Genomic DNA, 22559 nt, shown 5'->3' with positions numbered 1-22559 from the left:
CCGAGTTAACCAGAGTTGTGCTGCGTGATGTATCCAGGTCACTTGATTGGATTAAACTGTTAATCTATTTTCAGGCAAGGTGGAGCCACATCTCATCTGGCTTGAAAGAAACCAGTCAAATAAATGCAACACGGTGGTGTGTGAAATTAACAGTTAATTTGTATTTTACTTTCCCTAAAAATATAACATTAACAACAGTCATGAGTTATGAGCTACATGCCGAGCTTGAAAATGTTAAGAGATACATGTTCACCAGTAGGCAGCACTGTTACTCCATCAGAAAATGACACAAACTACGTTGCTCAACATACTGACACTAGAAATACAAGAAATGCAAGGTAGTACTACTGAGTGTTAATCAACATTACAGACCAAACAAGTTAAGCAACACAATTTTCATTCCATGCAGTACAAATTGATTTCATGTGGATGGAGCAGCTTTGTCGTAAAATCCGCCTGGACATGACAGCTCCAGCAGCATCACCACAGTGGCAGCCCATCATACCTATAACACGAGGAAGTGAAATCAAATCTTTGTTTTCTGACAGACTTTAAAACCCATGTTAGATGTATTTCTGTCCATATTCACATACGAGAGGAAGACCGTAAAATACAAATAAATGAAATCTAATACCACCACTAAATACAAACCAAAACAATTCCTTAACAAAGTGTTACCAGAAACATATCAGCTTTAGCTTCAAAATAATTATGAATGCACATGAATTACTTAATTAATTATTTATTACTTAAGCGTCTTTGAGCATTAGGAAAAGCGCTATAAAAATCCCATGTATTATTATGATTATTATTATTATTACATTGCTGGTGTATGGAACATCACTACATTGCAGGTTTGTAGTTATATAAACTCATATTGTATCAGGCAATAGCATACAGTATTTTGGATAAAACTGATAAAGACATAACAGATTATTTGTAAAACAAATTAAGTGATTTACCTGCCATAGTTAGATCCTGGAAAACTCTCTGAGCTCTCCCTCACCAACACATCTGAAAATACAGTATCTGGGGTGTCACGTTTCCCGTACCTATGCACAACAAAATCAAGTAACACATTCATATTTAATTACATGTTCTTTTAAAATGTATTATTGCTACAGTATGTTATAGAAACGGAATAACTGACCTCTGTCTCGTAATGAGATTGATGTAGTGTCTTAGTGCAGAATAATATTTGGCGATCTCATCAAGTGGGGCGCCTTCTCGGGGGCTGACAGGCTTGGCTGGATACGCGTTGATGCCAGAGTGAACACAAGTCAGCAGGCAGAGAGCCAGCGACATCACAGTGCTGGAGCAAAACCTGGATAACAGTAAAAAGACATAAAAAACAAAATGTCATTCAGCAATTTCACAAATCAGAAGTAGAAGCCACATATTGGACTGATAAAATAATATAAATTATTTAAGAACAAAAAAAGAATTATTCAACAATGTAAAAATGGCCAACAAGAAGCAGCTTTATATTGGATACAATATCCAATATAAAGCTTTTATGGCAGCTACACCATAAAAACTGCCAGATCCAACATTAACTACTGACATTCAATTTACAAAATGTGCTTTAAAAGGAAAAGGTAGGAAACAAAAAATGCTTACATTGTCGTGCAACTCTTGGAAATTCTGCTGTAGTCGGTTTTCTTGCTGGTCAAGGCTCCTCTGGCTGATTTCCAACATTGCCTGTGTTTTATACAGTGTGTCGAATGGGGAGGGGGTGTCATCTGATTCACTTTTAGGGTACTCCTGAGAGATATCTACTGCTTCATTAGTTTAGTAATTACTGATTGCCGAAGCAGTGAAACAAATGTAGATAGTCTGTAACAACATTGTAATCAAAACATGTAAGTGTTCACAGCATTAGATTAATTGAAATATTTAATATTTTACTTGGAAGGTTACGTTTTGTTATCAATATATTAAAATGAACTGCATTTATAATAATCTTGCAGAAGGCAATATGTCTGCCTTTAGGATACTAATGTATGTTTTTCAACATGATCAACTCTGCAGCAAACAATGAGTTGAGTTATTCATTCATTTTCAAAGGCACACACAACTAATTAAAATAACTGTAAAATGTAGTTTGTTTTATCCCTATTCATTCTTGACTTTACATAAAATAGGGTGGCCTTGAATGTTTGAAGGGTATAAAGGTGTACCCTTGCAAATTCCGTTTTCTTCCAAAAAGAAATGTGAAAGACAAAGTATAATCATTTGCAAAGTAGTGATAAAAGCAGAGACCAAACTATATTCATTTAGAGTGTCCTTTTAAGAGTCGCAGCCAGCATGAAGCATCTTCATAAAACCTTTGATGTGTTGCTGATGACGGTCGGCTGTTTCACATTAACTTGATATATACTCTCGAACCATTGACCGCTGTGAAAGTGCATATGAGAACTATAGAAAGACCATGCGATAGCTTGACCCCAACGGGACTTTAATGAGTTAGCTACCATTGAAAAGTGAACTATTAATTTAGCATGAATGCACAAAGGATAGCAACATAGTGAAGCAATAAGGAACCCTACCAACACTACAGGAATGATATATCATTATAAAACGAGATTGTAAACCAAGCTCTATGCGCTCAATGATCAATATCTAAATGATTTACTCCAAGGTATATATCTTTTCCTATATATGGACATTTACTTAATTAAAAATGTAACTTGTCCTTTGAGGATTTAATGAATCACCACAAAAAAGTGGGTTTGACAACATCACTACCCATTCTTCATTCATCAACCATTCTTCTTTCTAAATGAAATACAACAGAAACGCTTTACATGTTACGGGGGAAGAAAAAGAATAAGCTTGATTAAAGCAAATTTCACTTCTCTTCCAAAGAAAAATTTCAATGACAAAGTATATATCTTGGCAAAGTAGTGATAAAAGCAGAACATTCAGAGTGTCCACTTAAGGTTCATAGCCATCATTACAGCTGTCAATAAAACCGATGATGTGTAACTTTAAATGGCTGATGCCGGTCAGCTGCTTTTTACATAAAGTTTAAACATGTTGGGAAGTATGATGTTTCAGAGGAACGCAAAGGTGGGGTCTGCAACAGGAAACAAAGACATTCATTAATTTAATTATGCATACATATTCTGAAAGGTAGAAAAGGAAAATGTAGTCCACTCTACTTAAACGTTAGCATTTTAAGTTAAACATGAAAAAGATTGGAACACGGTTGTATTAAGACACTACCTAAACTAAACCAGCAAGAATAGCTACAAATTACACCAAATCATACAAAATAGGTTAGTCAATCACTCAAACCCAAAGATTTCCAACTTCAGATTGATAGAGCACAAGAAGCTTTCAGCCCCTAAATTGTAAGATTACTTTAATAGCAACTATCTTTTTTGAAGGGCACTCTAGGGGAATTTGACAGTAGAATGGTGCCTTCATTTCCTGACAGTACACAGCAAAGTCTTTGTAGGGAAAAAAACACATTTCTTTAAGCATCAAGGGTTTGCATTTGAATAGAAAGAACAAAGCTAAATATCACTCACAATCTACCCTGTTGATAGTCAGTACAAATCTGTTAATATAAAGGTCCTAACATTTTGGGAAAGCAAAGTAAAAAAACGATCAAAAATGTAATTCATTGGATATGTTGTGGAAAATATAATTCATCCTGTTCCTCTGTAACCTTGAGTCCTTTCACATGACGAGATCAAAGAGTAGAACTATTACAATATGCAATACCACTAGGGGTAATACATGTTCTAAGAACAATGGGGGATGTGCTGTATGGATAAATGGCAATAATTAATGCTATAATTAAATACTTAGTCGCATCAGCTTGCACAGTCACCTGCTGTAGAAGAAGGAACAGGTGCATAAGGCACAGAGAGCCTTTTAAGTGCCATCTCTGATACGTTAATGTGATCTCTGGTATTACTCCTTCCCTGAGAGAGCACCACACGGTGCCAACTCACCAGAAGGACATAGATTCATATAAAGGAACATAGATATCCACATACTGATTTTATTCCACAAAAATGTTTTTAAGCAGGGAATTGAAGTTGGAGTCTTGGTTGGTAAATTATTTATTTATGGCCAAAATATGTATACTTTTTTATCAATTTGTCTGTATTATGTGGTTGTACTGTATATATGAAATGTATTAAGTGCAAAAAAGTGCCAGCGAAATAAATGTTTTGTGCCTCCCAATGTTCGTCATACAGCAATAAATCTACAATGCAAGACACTGTGCTACTGCTGTTTTCAAACGCTGACTACTCTCCCTCAATCTCCTCTATCATAGAATATATTAACAGCATGGCCATTAATGGCTACACAACAGCGGGTAAAAGGACTGCAGCTAATGAGAACATTAGCCCATGAAGAAACGTTTGAGTCTAACAGAACCAATCTTTATTTCTTCCACTCGTTTCAATTGTTTCTTTAGAGCCATTTTGTTAATCCACCAGAAAGCAGATGGTTTAATAGTTTGCGAGAGGAAAGGTCACAAAATGAATTGCATTAAGAGTATTGCATTCATTAGTTGTATACAATCTCACACGTGCTACTAATATCAATAGTTATTTGACATTCTGTCTTTAGTATAAACTTTGAATATTTTAATTTTGAGTCAATTTTAACTTAAAGTCCAAATCATTCTTGGTTAGTTTTTGATGTGTTTAAAATCCTATGGCAGGATTCAATCATGTTAATTTTTCATTGAGTCATTTTTTACTTTCAGACCATATAAGTACAAACAACACGACAGAAAGTCACTAAAACATTCAAACACTCAGTCCAGTCAGGCTCTGTGTAGTTATCTCGCTTCATTACATTTTTACATTTAGCTAATGTTCTGATCCAGCATGACTTAAAACAAGTAATTGAAACGGAGCGGTCATTTGCAAGGAAGTGTTAATTAAGGGTGTGTGTGTGTGTGTGTGTGTGTGTGTGTGTGTGTGTGTGTGTGTGTGTGTGTGTGTGTGTGTGTGCGCGCACGCAGGAGTGTTTAGATCTGATTCTCCTTAGACATACTTGTGACATCATGACAGACCCTAAAAATATTTGTAGAAACCACAGTGATGGAATTCTTAAAATGTTCACCCAACAATGTTGTAGCTCGATCGATGCATACCATAAAGGTTTTTTAGAATGAAACAAAGCATGGTATCCTCAATCTATTTGAACACGTTGAAAGCATTGTCTCAAATAACACTTTGGCCAAAACTCCTCTTTAACCTGAATTTAATTAGAACTTCCGTTTGTTGAAAGCATTTACTGAAATAACACTGCTCGTTTTATTGACCCCCTCCCAAAAAATCCTTGTTGCTCTAAAACATGTTCTAAACGTAGGATTGCTTCTGGTCTTTCTCCAACAAGAGGCTGCTCAGTCAATAGGACCCTAAGGTGGAAAGTGAGACAATGCAATTACTGTATAATGTTCCTCATTACTGGTACTTTCTGGAATATTTGTTCTTTATCTCCAAAAACGTAATTTAAACAGCAAACAAAAAAAAGAATGTTCATGGGTTCATTCTTTGCCATGAGTAGCCTACTTTTAGTTTTAGTTTAGTTTAATATGTAAAATTCACAACTTTGTATTGAAAAAACCTGTAAAAATGTATATTAAAGGTGGGGTATGTAATTTATTTCAGAAACACTTTTTGTTATATTCCACGGAATGCTCTTAACATCCCGATAGGAATGAATATATTAAATGCTTTGACAATACATACATCAAAAAATGCCATCTGTGCAAGCCGTAGCACTATAAAAAGCACGACCAATCATTTTAGCCGGCCCGGCTAAAATAACTGGATGGCCTACCTGCCTGTCAGCCTTCCATCTGTGCACAACATAGACTGTGTGCACAAACTTATCTCGTGCCCTCATTGGTCATGTGCGCGTTCGTGTGTGTTGGAGGAGGGGCTCTTTAAGGAAGTCTGAAGGAAGAGGCAGATTTTTTCTGGTTGTGTAATTTCTATCGCACTCGAGCTGGTTTCTCCAAAATTACCTATCCCACCTTTAATTGAAAAGTATCTAGAATGGTATTAAAATAATGTATTTTTAACCATCACAATATCTAAAGACATACATATTTTATGAGCAGACTCAAATTATTAAAACATAATTACTTTATTAACAAATGCGGTAAAACAAATGTGTATACAATGAATCAATGTGGTGGGGAGAGTGAGCCCTACAGTTTATCTGTTTGAGAGATCAATCCATTTATCAATTCCAAATACAAAACATGTTGTCTTTTTGACCAAATATGACTTAATGACAATAAAGTTGCTTATTACAGGGATAGAGGAGGCTGCATCTAAAGTCACAAAGAAGTAGTCAAGTTGGTTTAAAGTCAAGTCACAACTTAGATGATTTGTCACTTTGTAACTTTCCCATCATATATAAAGTCTTCCGGTAGGGTCTCCGTGGGCATGCTCTTCAGCTGCTCATCATACTTGCGGAGAGTCCAGAGTTTCTCCAGTTCAAACACTTCTCTGCTCTCTGGTAGCATGAAGTGGACAACCATGTTCCCTGAGACAGAGAAAGGAGCAGAAAAGTGAACACCAAGAGTAACTCTATCGACACTCCATTTTGTATTAACTGTCTAAAGTAGATATTATAAAATAGGATCTCTTTCTTTAACATACCAAAGTCAATACACATCCAGTCTTCTGCATCCTTTCCTTCTATCTTGACATTCGGTGCTCCCTCTTTCTTTAGAAACTTGTACTGTTGGAAAATCATGCATTGTTTAGGTTTCAATAACAAATTGCAGATAAAAACATTTATAAGAATGCAATGAGAATATAAATGTTAGTTACCACTTTGATGGCATAAAGGGCCATGGCACGGAGGTGTCTCGGGGATACACCACTGACAACAATAAAGTACTCTGAGTATGTGATCTGCTCTGGTACTTTAATCACACAGATGTCCACAGCATTTTCCTGACGCAGTAGAGAGACCAGTACATCAATGGTAAACTTCTCTGGAGAACCTGAAGAAAAAACAAGGATGACAAATATTGTCATACTTAAAACAAGGTTAAAAGGTTGCTCAACAGTAAGTGAACACGATAGTATATGTTGTCTTGCATGGTATTGCAAAAGTATTAAATAATTCATAGTCATTTGCTATCCAAACTGTATTGGAGTTGTGTAATGTTATATTCCAGATTTATCTGTCAATCAATTCCAATCTGTATCTATTTATCTGTCTTGTGAAAAAGCAGTAAATACTCACTTTTAAGATAAAATCATAAAATGATTGAACAGATTTCTCTACAAATTACTTCATGATTGATCGATTGACAATTATGTGTCCATTCATTTTCGTACATCGACTAACAGTGATTATTTTTTCAACTCAAGTTTTATTAAGCCATCATACTGTTAAACAAGGAAAGGTTGACCGTCATCCAATTTAACAAGCTGGAACAAACAAAACCTTGGGAGTTTTGCTTTCCATTATCTTTAACTACATTATGAACAGTTAATTATCTATCTACTGATGCGTTTACTTGTCACCTACATTAAGGATTTCACCTGCCGTTACTTACTTTGATTCAGTGCACTGCTGCCCCTCTCCATCTCCTGTGATTCCTCTCGAAATACGCCAGTGCTTTTCGTTGATTCATCGCTTTCTGTACAAATCTCTGAGTATAATCTTTGTGTGTCTAAATTGAGTGTGGATACGTGATGTCTGTGCTGACATGAGGGTACATTTGTTGTGAAAAGTGGAGGCAAAAACAAGTCTTTACGAGCTTTGGGAACCGAACAGACGCTTCTTAAAACGCCGGTGCGATCCAGTAAAACGCTACTTTTAAATACTGAGATTAGTTTCTTAGACCGAGCGAGAATATTCATGATTTTAACTTAAACAACATCACAGCACACCCGAGCATGTAGGCAAGAAGCTATAACAGGAAGTGACCTTGGATTTTGATTGGTTGGTACGGCTTCTTTGTTGGTCCCTGGCCTCAGATAAATGAAGAGCACCCCCTATCGATGACAGATGGTATGGACCCCAGAACATAAAATGGGTCTGCCAAATTATATAATCCATAATCCATAATCGATGGCAAATTTGAAATTAAGAGACACGCATTAGATTACATTTTTACATTTATTTCTGTAGGAAAAGTGCAGGAATGAAAAATATATCGTTTTACAAAATCAATACCTTTGCCCTTTATTGGACTTTCTTTATAAAATTGTAAACATTCTCTAATGTCAGATAATCCACATTAATTCCACCTGAGATACTGTATGATTAAAATACCCAGTACATTGTCCCATTAAAAACAGAAAATTAAGTATGTAAACAAAACATTGTCATGCAAGTATAGATCAGAACAATGTCCCTTTTTGTTCATTTTTGTTCCCTTGGACTCCGTTTTCTCGCCGGGTCATCATTAATCAGCACAGTCAGAGTCCATAATTACATTCAGTCTCAAGCCCACAGGAATATGGTCCGTAAGGCCAGCCAGCTGGGTTATAAAGGTCAGCGCCTCAATTTCCTAGTTGGAGACAAAGAGAGTGTGTTTTTGTTAATGCTTTTATTAACTTGCAGTTTAAGATTTTATATAAAGTACTGACTGAACATTGTTTTGCCATAAGTAATTGTTTAATGAATTTGATGTAGCATCTAACATATTTGTTCCTTCAAGAACAGAAGAAATAAGAGGAAGAAAGAGAAGAAGGAGTAGGAGAGATTGTGAAAAACACACAGGGTCACGTACTGTTCGGCAGTGCTTTGAAACGGAGCTCTCGCGGTATAGGATGTAGTCGATCCGACGTCCGATCCACGGCTGGTCGGACTCAGGGTAAACCAACGGGAGGTCCTTTGCAGGAACGGGACGGGAGATGTACTGCTTTCTTAGCTCTTCCATCTCTAAGGTTCTATACACATAAACAGAGAAGACAAAATGAAGCTTCAGCAAATAAAAAGTGAGAAAGGAGTTATGTTCATGTCCCATTAGTGCTGTGCAGTGCAGAAGCTGGAGAAAGTGGAACTGACTTTACCTTTGTAGTTTTTCTGGGGTGTTAATGTCATCTTCATACAATGTGGGCTGCTCCAGCAGAGTGCCTTTAGATGCAAACAAATTAAATACCAATTCAATTATTTGTCTTGTCTTGTCTTGTAGTAGTGTACTGTAGTCTAATGTTTTGAAATGGTACGCACCAATGACCCAGGGCTTCTCTTTTCCAGGCCCTGCCCTGCATGGATCTCTGTATTGCTCAAACAGACAGTGATTCTGTTCAAGGTGGTCATCTAAAAAAAAAAAAAAAAACATTAAACACATATAGCATATATAGTATACAACAAAATAATACAAAAATATTCAAAGTCGCACCAGGTGAGCAGTTGTCAAAATTCAGATCTCCACAGAGCACATCAAAAGCAACATCCTCGTCAGGGAATGTGTTGGCAGCTTGGAAATCGCCAATCCACTTGGTAACCATGTTCAACTGCTCACAGCGAATTTCTCCTTCACCTAATGAAAGAAAACACAGACCAGTTATCACGGTCTCTTCTTAACTTATTGTCTTTTAAAGCAAATGCCAATTTTTTTATTATTCTAAGAGCAAATCAGATAAATGTACTTGCCTTCTGGTGCATGAAGATGTGTGCAGTTAAAATAGCCAACCACTCTCTTCTGTTTCGAACTCTGCCCGATTAGCACCTACAATTTTCAAAAACAAGCATTAGATCTATATTCACTGTGTTCATATTGACAAAAAAAATGAATAATGACTTAAATTCCACAAAACAAGAAGGACAACTATAATAATTAATAGTGGCTTTAATAACATTATTAAGAGAGATACCTTAGCAGAAAGGAGGCCCTTGGCAGCCAGTGCATCCTCCCCCCTGCTGTTAGGGAAGCAGTGGTACTGGGCCTCCAGCACAGGGAACCGGCTGGCTAGGAACAGGCCGCTGTTGAGGAACTTGAAAGAGGAACATCTGCATGGTGGCTGGCAGGCATACACACCAACGTCATACAGTATGTGTCCAAACACGGGTCTGAGTGCTTGAGTGAGTTTCTGTGCCGCCCTCTTATCAAACACCTCTTCCAGGCACAGTATGTCCACATTGGCTGGGAACAATGTCGACACCTCCCATGGTACATCGCCCTTCTGGCCTAGACCCTGGGAGAGCAAAGCTCGGGGAGCACTGCGGTGACCCCGCTGGTTGGAGTTTTGATTGGAATTGGAAAGGTGAGACGGTGAGTTGTCCAAGGGCTCTTTTGTATCATCAGAGGGCACACAGACCACTTGACTATTGGACTGTGGGATTGAAACCTGTACTTCAGCTGAATTGGAATGATTTACTGGGGACTGCGCTTGTCTTTCAGTAGCCCCGTATGAAGAGGAGTTAGATGCGGGGAGTATGCTGTTTGAGGGGCTGAGAGTACCACAGCTGCTGGGAGAGTCAACGAAGATACGGATATCGTTCCGACACACACCGTGCACAATGTGCTGACCAATAGCAGCTGCCCTCCGCTGAGTGTGCCCCAGGTTGTTAAAACGAGCAAGGCCGTCAGGCAACAGACAGAGGTTGGCTGTGGCAAATCCAAATGATGCCTTTCCTACCAGCTCGAATCCCCTTTGTGTCTCCCTCTCTAGTGAGGATGGGGGCTCTCTATGGTAGCGAAAGGGCCTGCGACAGGCCTGAACAGGTGCCCAGAGAATAAATCCCAATAAGGCGAATGGAGCTGCGAGGAAAAAAAGAATGAAAAAGATAATGAAGCCGAAGAAGACCTTGAGGGGGTTGAGGTAGCATTCCTGTTCCAGTCGCTGAGTTTGTTCCAGGGTGGTGGACTTGCACACAGCAATGAGACGATCGAGAAACCAGAAGCAAGGCAGGATGAGTGCCCATCCCACAGCATGGATGCCTGCAACAAACCCATTAGGAAATGGAGAAGCCTTCAGGGCCATGCCTATGCGCCTTTTCTAAGCAACAATCAGGAAAAGCAACATGGGGTCTTCACTATTCTAAACACGTTCCCGATCTAGTCTCATTCTGGTGCAAAGACTCCCTCATTGGCTCCTAAAACAAGAAAAAGAAATAAAAATGTCATGGCATGGCTCTTACAACTCTTGCATCTCCACTATGCGTTATCAGGACTAACTGGCTTTCATTTCAACATTGACTTCATGCCCAAACATGCAGTTGGGGAAACATGTGACAACAATTGACAGCTGGACTGACATCAGAACAATACAGTCAGGTGCAGGGGGGTGGCCAGACCAGCTTAGTGGAAGCTTATGCAGTGAATGAATCATAATCACTTTTAAGGAGGCAAAGAGAAAAGCATGGTGAAAACAGCCTATAATACCACTGTCATAATCTGCAATGTTGCCACTGCAACATGAACCTGTCTGAACAAGCACCCCACCCTTGTCTACAAGTACAGAATCATTATGAGTGTGTCAACAAAACATTTTTCTTATCTTGTACTTTCATTAAAAAAAATATTTAATCAATTTCTAATCTGATGTACATGTATTTTAGAAATGACAATATGATATTTTCGCATCTGATACAATTTATGGTGGAAAAAACGGCCATTATGTACAAAATGTACGCCCTGTTTTAGTGTGGATATGCCCTTTAACTTATATTGCAAAACTCTGACTAACACACTGGTCAAAAAAACGACACAATACAACAAGGAAATTACAACTCTCACATCGCCTCACACAAAGATCCTTGTCAAGCCGGATATCATCACTTTGTTATGTTGTTGTATTGTGTAGGGAACAGCAAGGGATGTGAGCTTTCAGTCACACATGTAAGTAAGGGAGTTGGGTCTCTCGGGAATCATACTCGGATTAATTGTGTGCAAGAATGCTAAGCTAATAGTTTCACTTAATAAACGATTCAGAAACACGTTCAAATCTACAACGTAAATGCGTATGACCGCATTACGTTGGTTGGTCATGATAGCACACGGCTATTGTAACCGCAGACTTACTACATGCTTTAAATAGTCTACGTGCATTTAAGTCATCACAAATGAAAGCTGTCACCTGCCCTGTTGCACAGCTAGCTTAAGCACTCGGCTAACGTGGCAACCAGATGGTTTTACCTTACCTTGGCACGAAAACTGTGACAGTCCGTCTGATGAACCCAAACAGCAAACCATCTACTAATTAATTAATTGTACTACATGTATTTATTAAGTTTTCACATGTTCAAATTAATATATAAATTAGTCAAAGACAGCCGGTTACTGTAGTGGTTCTTTTTGACATAAACCCCTCTGCTCTCACCGGATCATCACACTGGCTTTATTAGGCCACGCCCCGATGACGTAGGCATGGTGTCGGGTCTGGCACGTGATCTTTTCTTGAGGAGACTTCATGGGAATCTTTCTTTCTTTACTGTACTTAATTACAATTAATTTGAAGATACTTGTACTTTACTTGAGCATTGCCATTTTATGCAACTTTTTACTTCTACTCCATTACAGTTCAGAAGTAAATAGTGTACTTTTACTCAATTTATTTAGTACCTTTAGTTACTTTACACATTTGGATTAATAACATGAAATATAATTATCACTTAAATAGGACTAAAGGTACTAGTACCTTTATCACCTTTAGTACCTAGGACTTGAGTTACAACTTGAGTAAATTCACAAGCTACCCTGCGGTATACAAAGTCATTAAAGTTAGCTAAACCTTTACCAGCTGTGATAACAACATCAATATGTATATATGATGAATTGGAAAAGGGGGACCCTGATGTAAACAAGACGAAAGTCTTTCTCTGGTCTGCATCCCCTTAACAATTGTATGTTTTGAGCTGTACTGTACTGTACCCAATATACAAGCTGTTAATAAACTTTTCAATCAATCAATCAATCAATCAATACATCATTAATTATAATCAAATGTATGATATATATTATTCTGAAATTGACCAATTTGCATAATAAGTACTTTTGGTACTTTAAGTATATTTTGATGCTCATACTTCAGTACTTTTACTTGAGTAATCTTTTGAATGCAGGACTTTTACTTGTAACAGAGTATTTTTACACTCTGGTTTTTCTACTCAAGTACAAGATCTGAGTACTTCTCCCACCCCTCTTACAAACTATGAATATTTCTTTCATTCATAACTTTCAAACAAAAAATGCCATGACTTCTGGACAGTCACCAGAGTTGCACACAACATTTGAGCATACAACTTGATTTGGTCTGCATAGGCCTATAAACAAAATAAGAGCATTTCAGTTCTAAAAAAAGGAAATATATATAACTATTTTCAAGGGTATTTTAAAATTATTAATTTAAGTACAAAACATGTTTACAATAAGTAAGCAATTGAAGGGCTTTACTCTGATATTTAAAAATGTGCAGTATATCAGAATGTATAGCAATATGAAACTGCAGAATTAAGGATTATTTCACTTTCTAAAACAATTAGATGCTGTAGTGTAGTCGAAGAAAAGGAATGAATGTTATTATGGTTTGTCCCCTAAAAAGATATGTGTCCAACCCTCGACTCATCAGTTGTCAACTAAACATTATATTTCCAAATGCAGAATAGCTTGGTTTCAGGCCTCTCCATTGTAGCTCACATTACCCATAAACCTAATGACAATTACATTTGATGATCAGGTTAGCACCGTGACATTCAATACACCCTTTAGCAGGCATCAATGTTTCATAGACTTTTTCTTCACGATCTATAGAATGTCAGTGTTTTGTGTGTGCACAACATCATAGCCATACAACATTATTGTGTCTTATTATTTATAAGAGTTTAATTTTTGGATGGTAAGCTGTACCCTTCTTTGGAAAGTGAAGTCTACCAGAGAAGGAGTGCCTTTCTATCCCCGTCAGCCATAGTGCAGAGGCAGGTGAGCAGAACCAGCAGGTCCCTCTTAAGCTCTCTTGGTGCTTTGGTCATTATCAGTTTCATCAGAAAATTGGGATTATTGTAGTCAGTTGCCTGGTCGCTGCTTTCACCCGGCCTCTCCTTCAGGATCCCATAGTGGTTGACAATAAATTCAGTGAAGGAAGGGTGAAGTTCTGTTTTATACCCGACCTTGTTCAACTTCTTCATGAGGTCAGCGTGCCTCTGAATGAGATGCAGCTGATAGCCCTCATCTACCTTTCCTGTCAGTGGGTGTGTTGATACCTGCAAGACAAGAAGAAGAGCCTTGACTTCCTTCTGATTCATATAAGTGGAATGTTACAGTTGTTCAGATTTGATGGCTTATCTGTGAACTCTACAACCAGTTGTTTTGATAGATACACAAATAGAAGTCTTCTATTCTGACCTCTTTTATTTTCCCTGGGATATTGAGCAGTGTGAAACCATAAAGCCTCTTGTGGCCCTGAAAGATGTGGGACAGAATTCTCCTATCCAGTTGGTAGGCAACCTCTCCCATCACCCTGTCTGGACCTGCGATCAAATAATTGACATAATTGTTTTTGTTTTTTAAATGCGTGCAACTGAGCAGTTGCTTTCAAATGTCTGCATGCTAGTCATCCCTCACCTTTGACTTCAATATGAGATTCAGCCTGGGAGCTTTGAAACTCTGCTCTGTCACTTACAGCTGTATGCACCGAGCTTTGGATGAAAGACGAGAAGTCGACAGGGGACGATGTTCGCTTGAATTTGGGTTGTTGGATGTCTTTTTTGAATTGTCTCTCGTCCACGGTGTTTTGACACAGACTGGTTGCTTGTCTTACTGATGTTGAGCAAACTGATGGAAACAAAGTGGTTTGTTGTTATTGTCATTTATCATTTATTACAAGATTTGATGCTGTAAAGAAATAAAACATGAAATGCTTCTACCTAAATGAACTTTAATTGTCCCTTACACTTTCTTGTTGTCGATATAGGTTTTGATTCTGATTTAGTTCATATATATTTTTTTTTTAATTCACATTTGAATTGAAGTTGTTGATTTCTATTTGCTGCTTTATACATTATATTCTCTTAAAGATTATAATATTATTAACAACATCTAAAGAAACATACCTCTCAGTTTGAGTACAGCATTCTAAATGTAACCAAATAACAGATTTATTTACATATTCATTCCTGGATTTGGAATTTATCCTAATGCCAATGAAAATGTATTGATATATCGTTTTCAAATATACAGCTAAGGGATAGATACATTGCTTAATTTGAATTAAAATGTCAGCTGTTTGGTTTGAAATATCTCGTTACAAAGTAACATTATTAAATATCTAAGAACAAGTCAATTTATGCTGTTAAGACAATATATTTGGAATTTCATAGCTAAGAAAACAATCAGGGCAGTTATGTTACTTGCTGTTAAAACATTCTGAAAGAATATTTATTTTACACCCTGAAAATATTGCATGAGTTTCAAAAAACGTTTTGCCTTTACTGTGGCACAGCCATAGGTAACTATAACTGCTTTGAAAACAAAGGCAATCTGAAGTGACCATAGCTGCTTAAGGTTAACAATTGTTATCAATTATATTCTTATAATTGTGCCATTACCTCGAAGCTTAAACGGCTACCTGACTGCCATCTAGTGGCAGAGACAAAAACACTTCAAATACCTGTTATATCTTCCAGACTGTCAGTGTTGGAGCTCTGCATCTTGGATCTCAATTCTACATTTTCCTTGACTAAACCTAACATAGACTTCAACAGATGGTTTTCCTGCCCGAGCTGTTCATTTTTTGACAGCAAAACAGCAACAGTTTGCTCCAGGTCCATTTTGGGGCTCCCAGGTTCACAAATGAGCCACGGAACAACCCAAGACTTCCTGGATTTCAAATTCTTTCAGATATCAAATCACAACAGAACTGTGTTCTCTGATGAGATTATGCCAGGATTCTTTCATACCATAACACAACAACAGAGATAAGGTTTATAAAATAACTTTATACATAGCATTGCAGGTCATTCTTAGTTTCACAAAAACCCAGGGTCTGATGACTTACATTATCTAAAGATTTAATCTTCAGCAGCTTTTACTCAGTTGCCATGGTGATGCATCTATTGACATGCAAGTTAAGCAACTGGTATGTTTTCATACAATCCCTTTTTTTATAGCTTTTTTAAGCTGCTGGCTTACACAGGTACATTTAACCCTGGAAAAGTTTATTCAATAAATAATCACAACTCAAAGTCCACTTCACTATCTTTTTCCAAAGTGTTAACCTCATAACAAGATCTTTATTAAACTACTTCTGCTGATGAAGGCTGTGTGACGTCTATAGCCAAATATGTATACCGTTTGATTTTATTTTACATATCATTTTCTAAATCATATTCAATTTTTATACAACACACTCAATAGCTCATAAAGTGTTAATGAACCCCCAAACTACAGAAGAGACAATCTATATATTAAAAAATAAAAAAAACGTTTACATTGGGTGAAGCAAAACATTTTCAAACTATGTGATCAAAGTACACTACAAGACTAAATTAAAATCAGGATATAGGTAAAGCACTGCTAGACACAAACTCAAAGCGATTTTCAGCTGAATTTTAAACTGTTGTTGGTCCAGCTCAGCTTCCCCTTGCTCTTCCAATGATAGCAAGAATATACAGGAAGATGTTGATGATGTCCATGTACAGGTTGAGAGCAGCAAAGATATATTCCTCTGGACTCAGGGACAATTCCTTGTTGCCCAGCAGCAGCTGTGTGTCCACCGCCAGGAACTGTAACATAGAATATATTCACAATGGGTTTACTACACATTTTGTGTAATGTTAAAAAACAGTATTTTAAATATCTACTTGTGTGAGTGTTTGATCACCAAAATCAGGTTCTCATAAATGTTTGAGACATTGCTAGCCATTTTTAGACCGTTTAGTTAGAACAAGAATACTGAATGCTACCAAATGGTGAAAATAGGCATAACACTCAAGATTCTTTGTCAAAACGTGTTATGAACATCAGATCCTTTGCCTTTAATCTAAGACTACACTATTAAGTTTATTTAAAAAAAACAAAAAGGAGAAATAGTACAAAAATAGGACTTACACAGGTGAAGAGCAAAGCTCCCAGTCCAGCATACACAATCTGTAAAATCTTGTTTTGAATGAAGATGCAGAGGATGCCGAAGATCAACAGGACAATTAAGCAGACGAAAAGCACCCCGTAACAGGAAGTGAAGTCGTACTTGGTCTGTGGGAAGAGGCCATGAGACATTAGGGTTACATCACACATTAAGGTTGTTACAAATCGCATGCCTACAAAGGGCAAGGACTGACCTGCATGGAGAAGATGACCACAGTGAAGCACACGACGGCTGTGATGCCCACTGCCATGATGACTGCATCGGTTTCATGGAAGCTTGCGATCATTCCCACCATGTAGGACATGCTGAGAGTCAGGACAGACTGGAGGCAAGAAACAGAAACACATCAGCAAGTTTCAGGGCATTAATAGGAAGTTGCAAATCCTTTTGTGGTGACTAATCAGTGATTTTGAAAGCTCTCTTAATGTAATATGTCTAATATGTTAGGAATAGGGAAGTCTGATATCCTAAATGTATGCTGAACACTTCATTAATACAAAATGTTTGTCTAATCTTTTTTACTATACCACATAAAAAATACTTTGACGTTTGTTTAAAACATTTAATTTAAGAAAGCACAGTAGAAAAAGGTTTTTCCAAGACAAGTTGTATAATTCAATTGTCAAGATAAAATCTGAGCAGGCTTACTAATGCAACCAGGTTCCAAGGATGTCTTCGGCGAACGCTTCCACAGCAGCTGATCACACACAGCGACACAAAGAATATGACATAGGACACAAGGTAGGTCCAGGTGTTCACCATGACAAACACCTTGACTTCCTTCACAAAAGTGAAAACAGCCACAAAGGCGAACGTCACCGTCAGCTGAGCAGTCAACACCAAGAACACCTGAAGAGAAGAGTGGATTATTAGACAGCAGACACAGATCCTATTTCTTACAAAGGTTGTCTATTGTTTTTTTGAAGATGGATCTCATGTTGTACCAAAGAACATGGTTCAATCTACAACAGAGTTTATGTTTTAGGTTGTGTTTGTGAGTCAGCAAGATATGTGAAATGTTGTGGAAAGTATGGCAAGACAGCAGGAAATATGTATTTTATATTATTTTAACATTAAACGATTCTGCTTTACTTTACATAGAAGCATCTAGTGTTTGTTTATCGCAAAATGCATTTTTTTATGTAAATCCATATAAAGATGCAGATAAATAAATCTCTAAATGATGCAGCTTCAAGACATGCTGGCTGTTGTTGACAAATCAAATGACAATGAAAAGGCACTTCAACGCAGGCTTCAAATTCAAAAACTAAATTCTTTAACCTTTTTTTGACCACAAGATCTGCTTACCTTTCGAATGAAGGCTCGTCTTATGCTCTTGTTATCTAATCCAAAATCAAATTCTTGATTCTCATGAAAGGGTGGTGGCTCTTCCTCGCTATGGTAAGCATTATCTGCATTAGCACCAAACAGAAACATGACATGTGACACAACGAATGTAACAACATCAATATAAAGAATGCACCAATGTAAGACATACTAACCATTGAAGTCTCCATTAGACCCTGGGCCTGGAGGAGAATATGGTGAGGGTTTGCCTCCATATCCTGGACCATCTTGGAGTTTCATTCCAAAAGCTCCAGGAACACCTGGCCCGAAAGCAGTCGGTGGGGGGAAAGGGAGACCACCGGGAGCAGGGAAACCCCCAGAAGCAGGGAAACCATCAGCAGCAGGAACACCACCAGGAGCATTGAACCCACCAGAAGCAAGGAAACCACCAGGAGCATTGAAACCACCAGGAGCATTGAAACCACCAGGAGCATTGAAACCACCAGGAGCATTGAAACCACCAGGAGCATCGAACCCACCAGGAGCATTGAAACCACCAGGAGCATTGAAACCACCAGGAGCATCGAAACCACCAGGAGCATTGAACCCACCAGGAGCATTGAACCCACCAGGAGCATTGAACCCACCAGCAGCAGGAACACCACCAGAGCCGTGAAAATCACCAGGAGAAGGCCCAAGGAACCCAGTAGGAGCAGGGAAACCACCCCCATGGGCAGGGGCTCCGAACATGTTTTGGCCCGGTATATTCATGTCAAATCCAGCAGGGAACGCTGGCTGGCCGGGAAGCGAGGGCGGAGAAGACATCCCCCCCACCGGAGCGTATGCAGTCTTCTCGCTGCTCATCTCTGGCTTGGATCGGGAGCACAGACCCGCTGGAGAAGCCAAATGAGAGGTTATCAGGGTGAAAGTAAATAACACCGTTTTAAATAGTGACAGACCTTGACAGGCGCCCTGAGACGAACCCACGGTGATTCACTTCCGGTATATCATAATTAATAACAAGGATGCTACCATGTCTGATGCTAACCGTCGATCGACCACTTCATAAAAAAAGAATAATGTAAACATAGGTGTGGTTTTTAACAACTAGTGTGAGGGTTAAACAAGGGTTGGGGCTCTGCTTTTATAACGTAATCAATTCCTTTTCGTTTTCAACAGACACTCTCGATTCCGTAAATGTCACGTTGCTAGGCCCTCAAATTCGTTTAGATGCAAGAAACGGCCATAGGCCTACAAGCAATATGCTATTCGAGTTAAATATAACGCACAGATATAAATAATATTCTGATTGGGAAAAAAACGACTCCACATCCTCAGTAAAACCGAACAACACAAGATGGCCTTGTTTTTGCACCAAACAATAACGTAAACTGATATGGTTGAACAACTGAAAGGCAACACAAACCAAAAAAAAAATCCGGACAAATTAAGTATATCAAAACTACTCACAATGCCTGCGAACAAAGTGTCAATCCCAGTTGGGCTCCCCCAAAATTATTTGAGTGTTTTTCCGAAGGTTCTGCACCACTTTTTCGGTCACTGCCAGTAAACTGCTGTTACCTCTCCGCCCCCAGGATGCGGAATGTTGCGTTCAGGACAAATGAAATTGTTGGTAGAAATGACTTTGTGTGACGTCACACCAGCAATAAAATCTGTCATTTATTCTGAAGAAAACTCACGCTTGTTTGACAGAGGTAGACGTTTGAAAAATATTGTGCACTAAAGATATACTATGGTTTCAACTGTATTTAGTTAAATAAAGTAAACGGCTTTTTTTGCTGACGTTAGAGAGCACTATTTGCGTGGTTTTCAGGCAATTACGTATTATTTCGGCACTTACATCGGAGCTTGTAGTTGTATTTGGGGCTTTGCTATTGACGCTTTTAGAAATCGGACGCTCAAATTGCAAAAGCTCCGATCCTACCTGAATGCGGCATGAAACCATGTTCGACTCATTGAACGACTACCAAAATGGAAATGAGTCGATAACAGATTTAATAAAAACGAAAGTGAATGGAAAATACCTTTGAAATACCTTTATCTGTAAACATTAGCAAAGAGTTCAGGCAGTAGTATGCTTTTAGGCCTACTAAATTAGTTTAATACAAATGTTGAGGTTATTTTACTTAGTATTTCCAATTTATTTAACGTTATGGATGGATTACTATGGCACTTTCGAGAGGATTATTTAGCATGTACTTTATTACAGTTTAGTTTGTTTGTTGCAAATTAACATTATTTATACAAAAAAAATTAAATTTAGATTAGCCCTACTGTTGTTGGCTGCAACATTCATGTAAACAATTAGACAATAAGGCATAGGCCTCAAACGTTTTGTTTCTTTCGTTTTTTTTCTAAATTGTAGATTTATACAGAAGACATCAAAACTATAAAAGAACACATGGAATTATCTAGTAAACAAAAAAGTGTTAACAAATCCAGAATACGATTTATATGTTGCTGGCTACTGGAGAATGCTGTGGTAGCCATGCTGGTTAAGTGTGCCTTGAATTCTGAATAAATCACCAACAGTGTCACCAGAAAAGCCCCCCCCCCCACCATCAGACTTCCTCCTCCATGCTTCATGCAGAAACCATCCGCTCACCTTCTCTGCGTCTCACAAATACATTTCGGTTGGAACCAAAAATCTCCAATTTGGACTAACAATACATTTACATTACATTGCATTTACTGTAACTGACGCTTTTATCCAAAGCGACTTACAATTGTGCATTCGACCAAGAAGATACAAACTTGAAGAAAACAGAATCATATAAGTACATCAGGTTTCATAGAGCCAAAATATTTCAAGTGCTACTCAACTGGCTTTTGATAAACCAGTCGTTTATTAGTATATAAGTGCTTTGTTAGTAATTCTATCGCTCGAAGTGGAGTCGAAAGAGATGAGTTTTCAGTCTGCGCCGGAAGATGTGCAAGCTTTCTGCTGTCCTGATGTCAATGGGGAGCTCATTCCACCATTTTGGTGCCAGGATAGCGAACCCACTGATGGGAACTTGGGTCCCCCTCGCAGTGGTACTTTGGTCTAATCAGACCAAAGTACAGATTTCCACTGTCTAATGTCCAATCCTTGTGTTTCTTGGCCCAAATATTCTCTTCTTCTTTTTGTTCATCATCAGTAGTGGCTTCTTTGCAGCAATTGGACCGCGAAGGCCTGATTCACGCAGACTCATCTGAACAGTGGATGTTGAGATTTGTCAGCTACTTGAGCTCTGTGATCATTTATGTGGGCTCTAATCTGGGATGCTTTCATTTTCAGTTTCTGAGGCTGGTAACTCTTATGTATTTATCCTCTGCAGCAGAGGTAACTCTTGCTCTTCCTTTCCCGGGGGGGTCTTCATGAGAGCCAGTTTCATCATAGCGTTTGATGGTTTTTGCGACTGCACTTGAGGATACATTCAAAGTTCTTGACATTTTCCGGATCGACTGCATGGCCTTCATTTCTTAAAGTGATGATGGACGGTCGTTTCTCTTCACTGAGCTCAGTCGTCCTTGCCATAATATGGATTACAACAGTAGTGAAATAGGGCTATCCACTGTGCACTAACCCTACCTCTGCACAACACAACTGATGGTCTCAAACACATTAAGAAGGTAATGGAAGTAATTCCACAAATGGACTCTTAACAAGCCACACCTGTTAATTGAAATCCATTCCAGGTGACAAACTCATGAAGCTGACTGAGAGAAGCCAGTGCAAAGCTGTCAAGGCAAAAGGGGGCTGCTCTGAATAATCTAAAATATAAATCATATTATGGATTTTTTTACACTTTTTTGTTAACAAGATAATTCCATATGGTTTATTTCATAGTTTTGATGTCTTCAGTATTAATGTTCAAAGTAGAACACAATTCAAATAAACAAAAACCATTGAATGAGAAGGGCCGTGTTAACCAGCAGGGGTCAGGAGGCAACTGTCTTGGTTGAATAACCCGAGAGGGCAACCAGGGAGACTTACAAAACAGTATTTATTATATCTGTCGAGTCTTGGCCCCTTCAGCTGCCTGGCTCTGTCAAACTCCAGGTCACATCACACATTTTTTAAAGTTTTACAAACACATTAGTTGTTGTGACTGTCATGTAGGATTGTAAACAGGTTAACTCAACAGGGAATGGACTGTGCAATATGTGTCCCTTTCAGTTATTGGGGTCTGCTTAACTACTGAAAATATAATATTGCAATGAAATAAATAA

General features: G+C 38.2%; 5 protein-coding genes across 7 annotated transcripts; all 5 read right to left on the bottom strand.

Annotated features, from left to right (window-relative positions):
- Positions 1-181: 181 nt before the first annotated feature.
- On the bottom strand, positions 182-1668 carry LOC307013258 (peptide YY-like). Its single transcript, XM_079640583.1, has 4 exons — positions 1621-1668; positions 1151-1324; positions 963-1052; positions 182-505 (listed from the first exon to the last, which is right to left on the bottom strand). Coding segments are annotated over exons 1-4 (291 nt in total). The 5' UTR covers positions 1623-1668; the 3' UTR covers positions 182-480.
- A 4439-nt stretch (positions 1669-6107) lies between these two features.
- Positions 6108-7954, bottom strand: malsu1 (mitochondrial assembly of ribosomal large subunit 1). Its single transcript, XM_079640578.1, has 4 exons — positions 7559-7954; positions 6822-6997; positions 6648-6729; positions 6108-6531 (listed from the first exon to the last, which is right to left on the bottom strand). Exons 1-4 carry the CDS (start codon positions 7863-7865, stop codon positions 6377-6379), a joined length of 720 nt encoding a protein of 239 aa, XP_079496704.1. The 5' UTR covers positions 7866-7954; the 3' UTR covers positions 6108-6376.
- Positions 7955-8110: 156 nt separating this feature from the next.
- On the bottom strand, positions 8111-12306 carry smpd5 (sphingomyelin phosphodiesterase 5). Of its 3 annotated transcripts, none has more exons than XM_079640540.1 (8): positions 12100-12306; positions 9831-10897; positions 9610-9685; positions 9356-9496; positions 9184-9273; positions 9024-9087; positions 8741-8900; positions 8111-8518 (listed from the first exon to the last, which is right to left on the bottom strand). In XM_079640540.1, exons 1-8 carry the CDS (start codon positions 12149-12151, stop codon positions 8414-8416), a joined length of 1755 nt encoding a protein of 584 aa, XP_079496666.1. In that variant the 5' UTR covers positions 12152-12306; the 3' UTR covers positions 8111-8413. The 3 variants fall into 3 exon arrangements, with proteins under 3 accessions (XP_079496666.1, XP_079496668.1, XP_079496667.1); XM_079640542.1 differs by having other exon boundaries at positions 9831-10717; XM_079640541.1 differs by having other exon boundaries at positions 9831-11052; positions 12100-12257.
- A 1413-nt stretch (positions 12307-13719) lies between these two features.
- LOC307013259 (speriolin-like protein) lies at positions 13720-14568 on the bottom strand. Its single transcript, XM_079640584.1, has 2 exons — positions 14300-14568; positions 13720-14157 (listed from the first exon to the last, which is right to left on the bottom strand). Exons 1-2 carry the CDS (start codon positions 14408-14410, stop codon positions 13825-13827), a joined length of 444 nt encoding a protein of 147 aa, XP_079496710.1. The 5' UTR covers positions 14411-14568; the 3' UTR covers positions 13720-13824.
- A 1303-nt stretch (positions 14569-15871) lies between these two features.
- grinab (glutamate receptor, ionotropic, N-methyl D-aspartate-associated protein 1b (glutamate binding)) lies at positions 15872-19956 on the bottom strand. Its single transcript, XM_079640559.1, has 7 exons — positions 19797-19956; positions 18542-19219; positions 18348-18451; positions 17688-17888; positions 17233-17361; positions 17003-17146; positions 15872-16677 (listed from the first exon to the last, which is right to left on the bottom strand). Exons 2-7 carry the CDS (start codon positions 19188-19190, stop codon positions 16525-16527), a joined length of 1380 nt encoding a protein of 459 aa, XP_079496685.1. The 5' UTR covers positions 19191-19219; positions 19797-19956; the 3' UTR covers positions 15872-16524.
- Positions 19957-22559: the final 2603 nt, after the last annotated feature.

Source organism: Notothenia rossii (genome assembly GCF_949606895.1).
Source record: "Notothenia rossii genome assembly, chromosome: 7".
In the NCBI taxonomy this organism is placed as follows: domain Eukaryota; kingdom Metazoa; phylum Chordata; class Actinopteri; order Perciformes; family Nototheniidae; genus Notothenia; species Notothenia rossii.
Note: the sequence above shows the minus strand (reverse complement) of the source record. Positions and strands in the feature narration are given on the sequence as shown.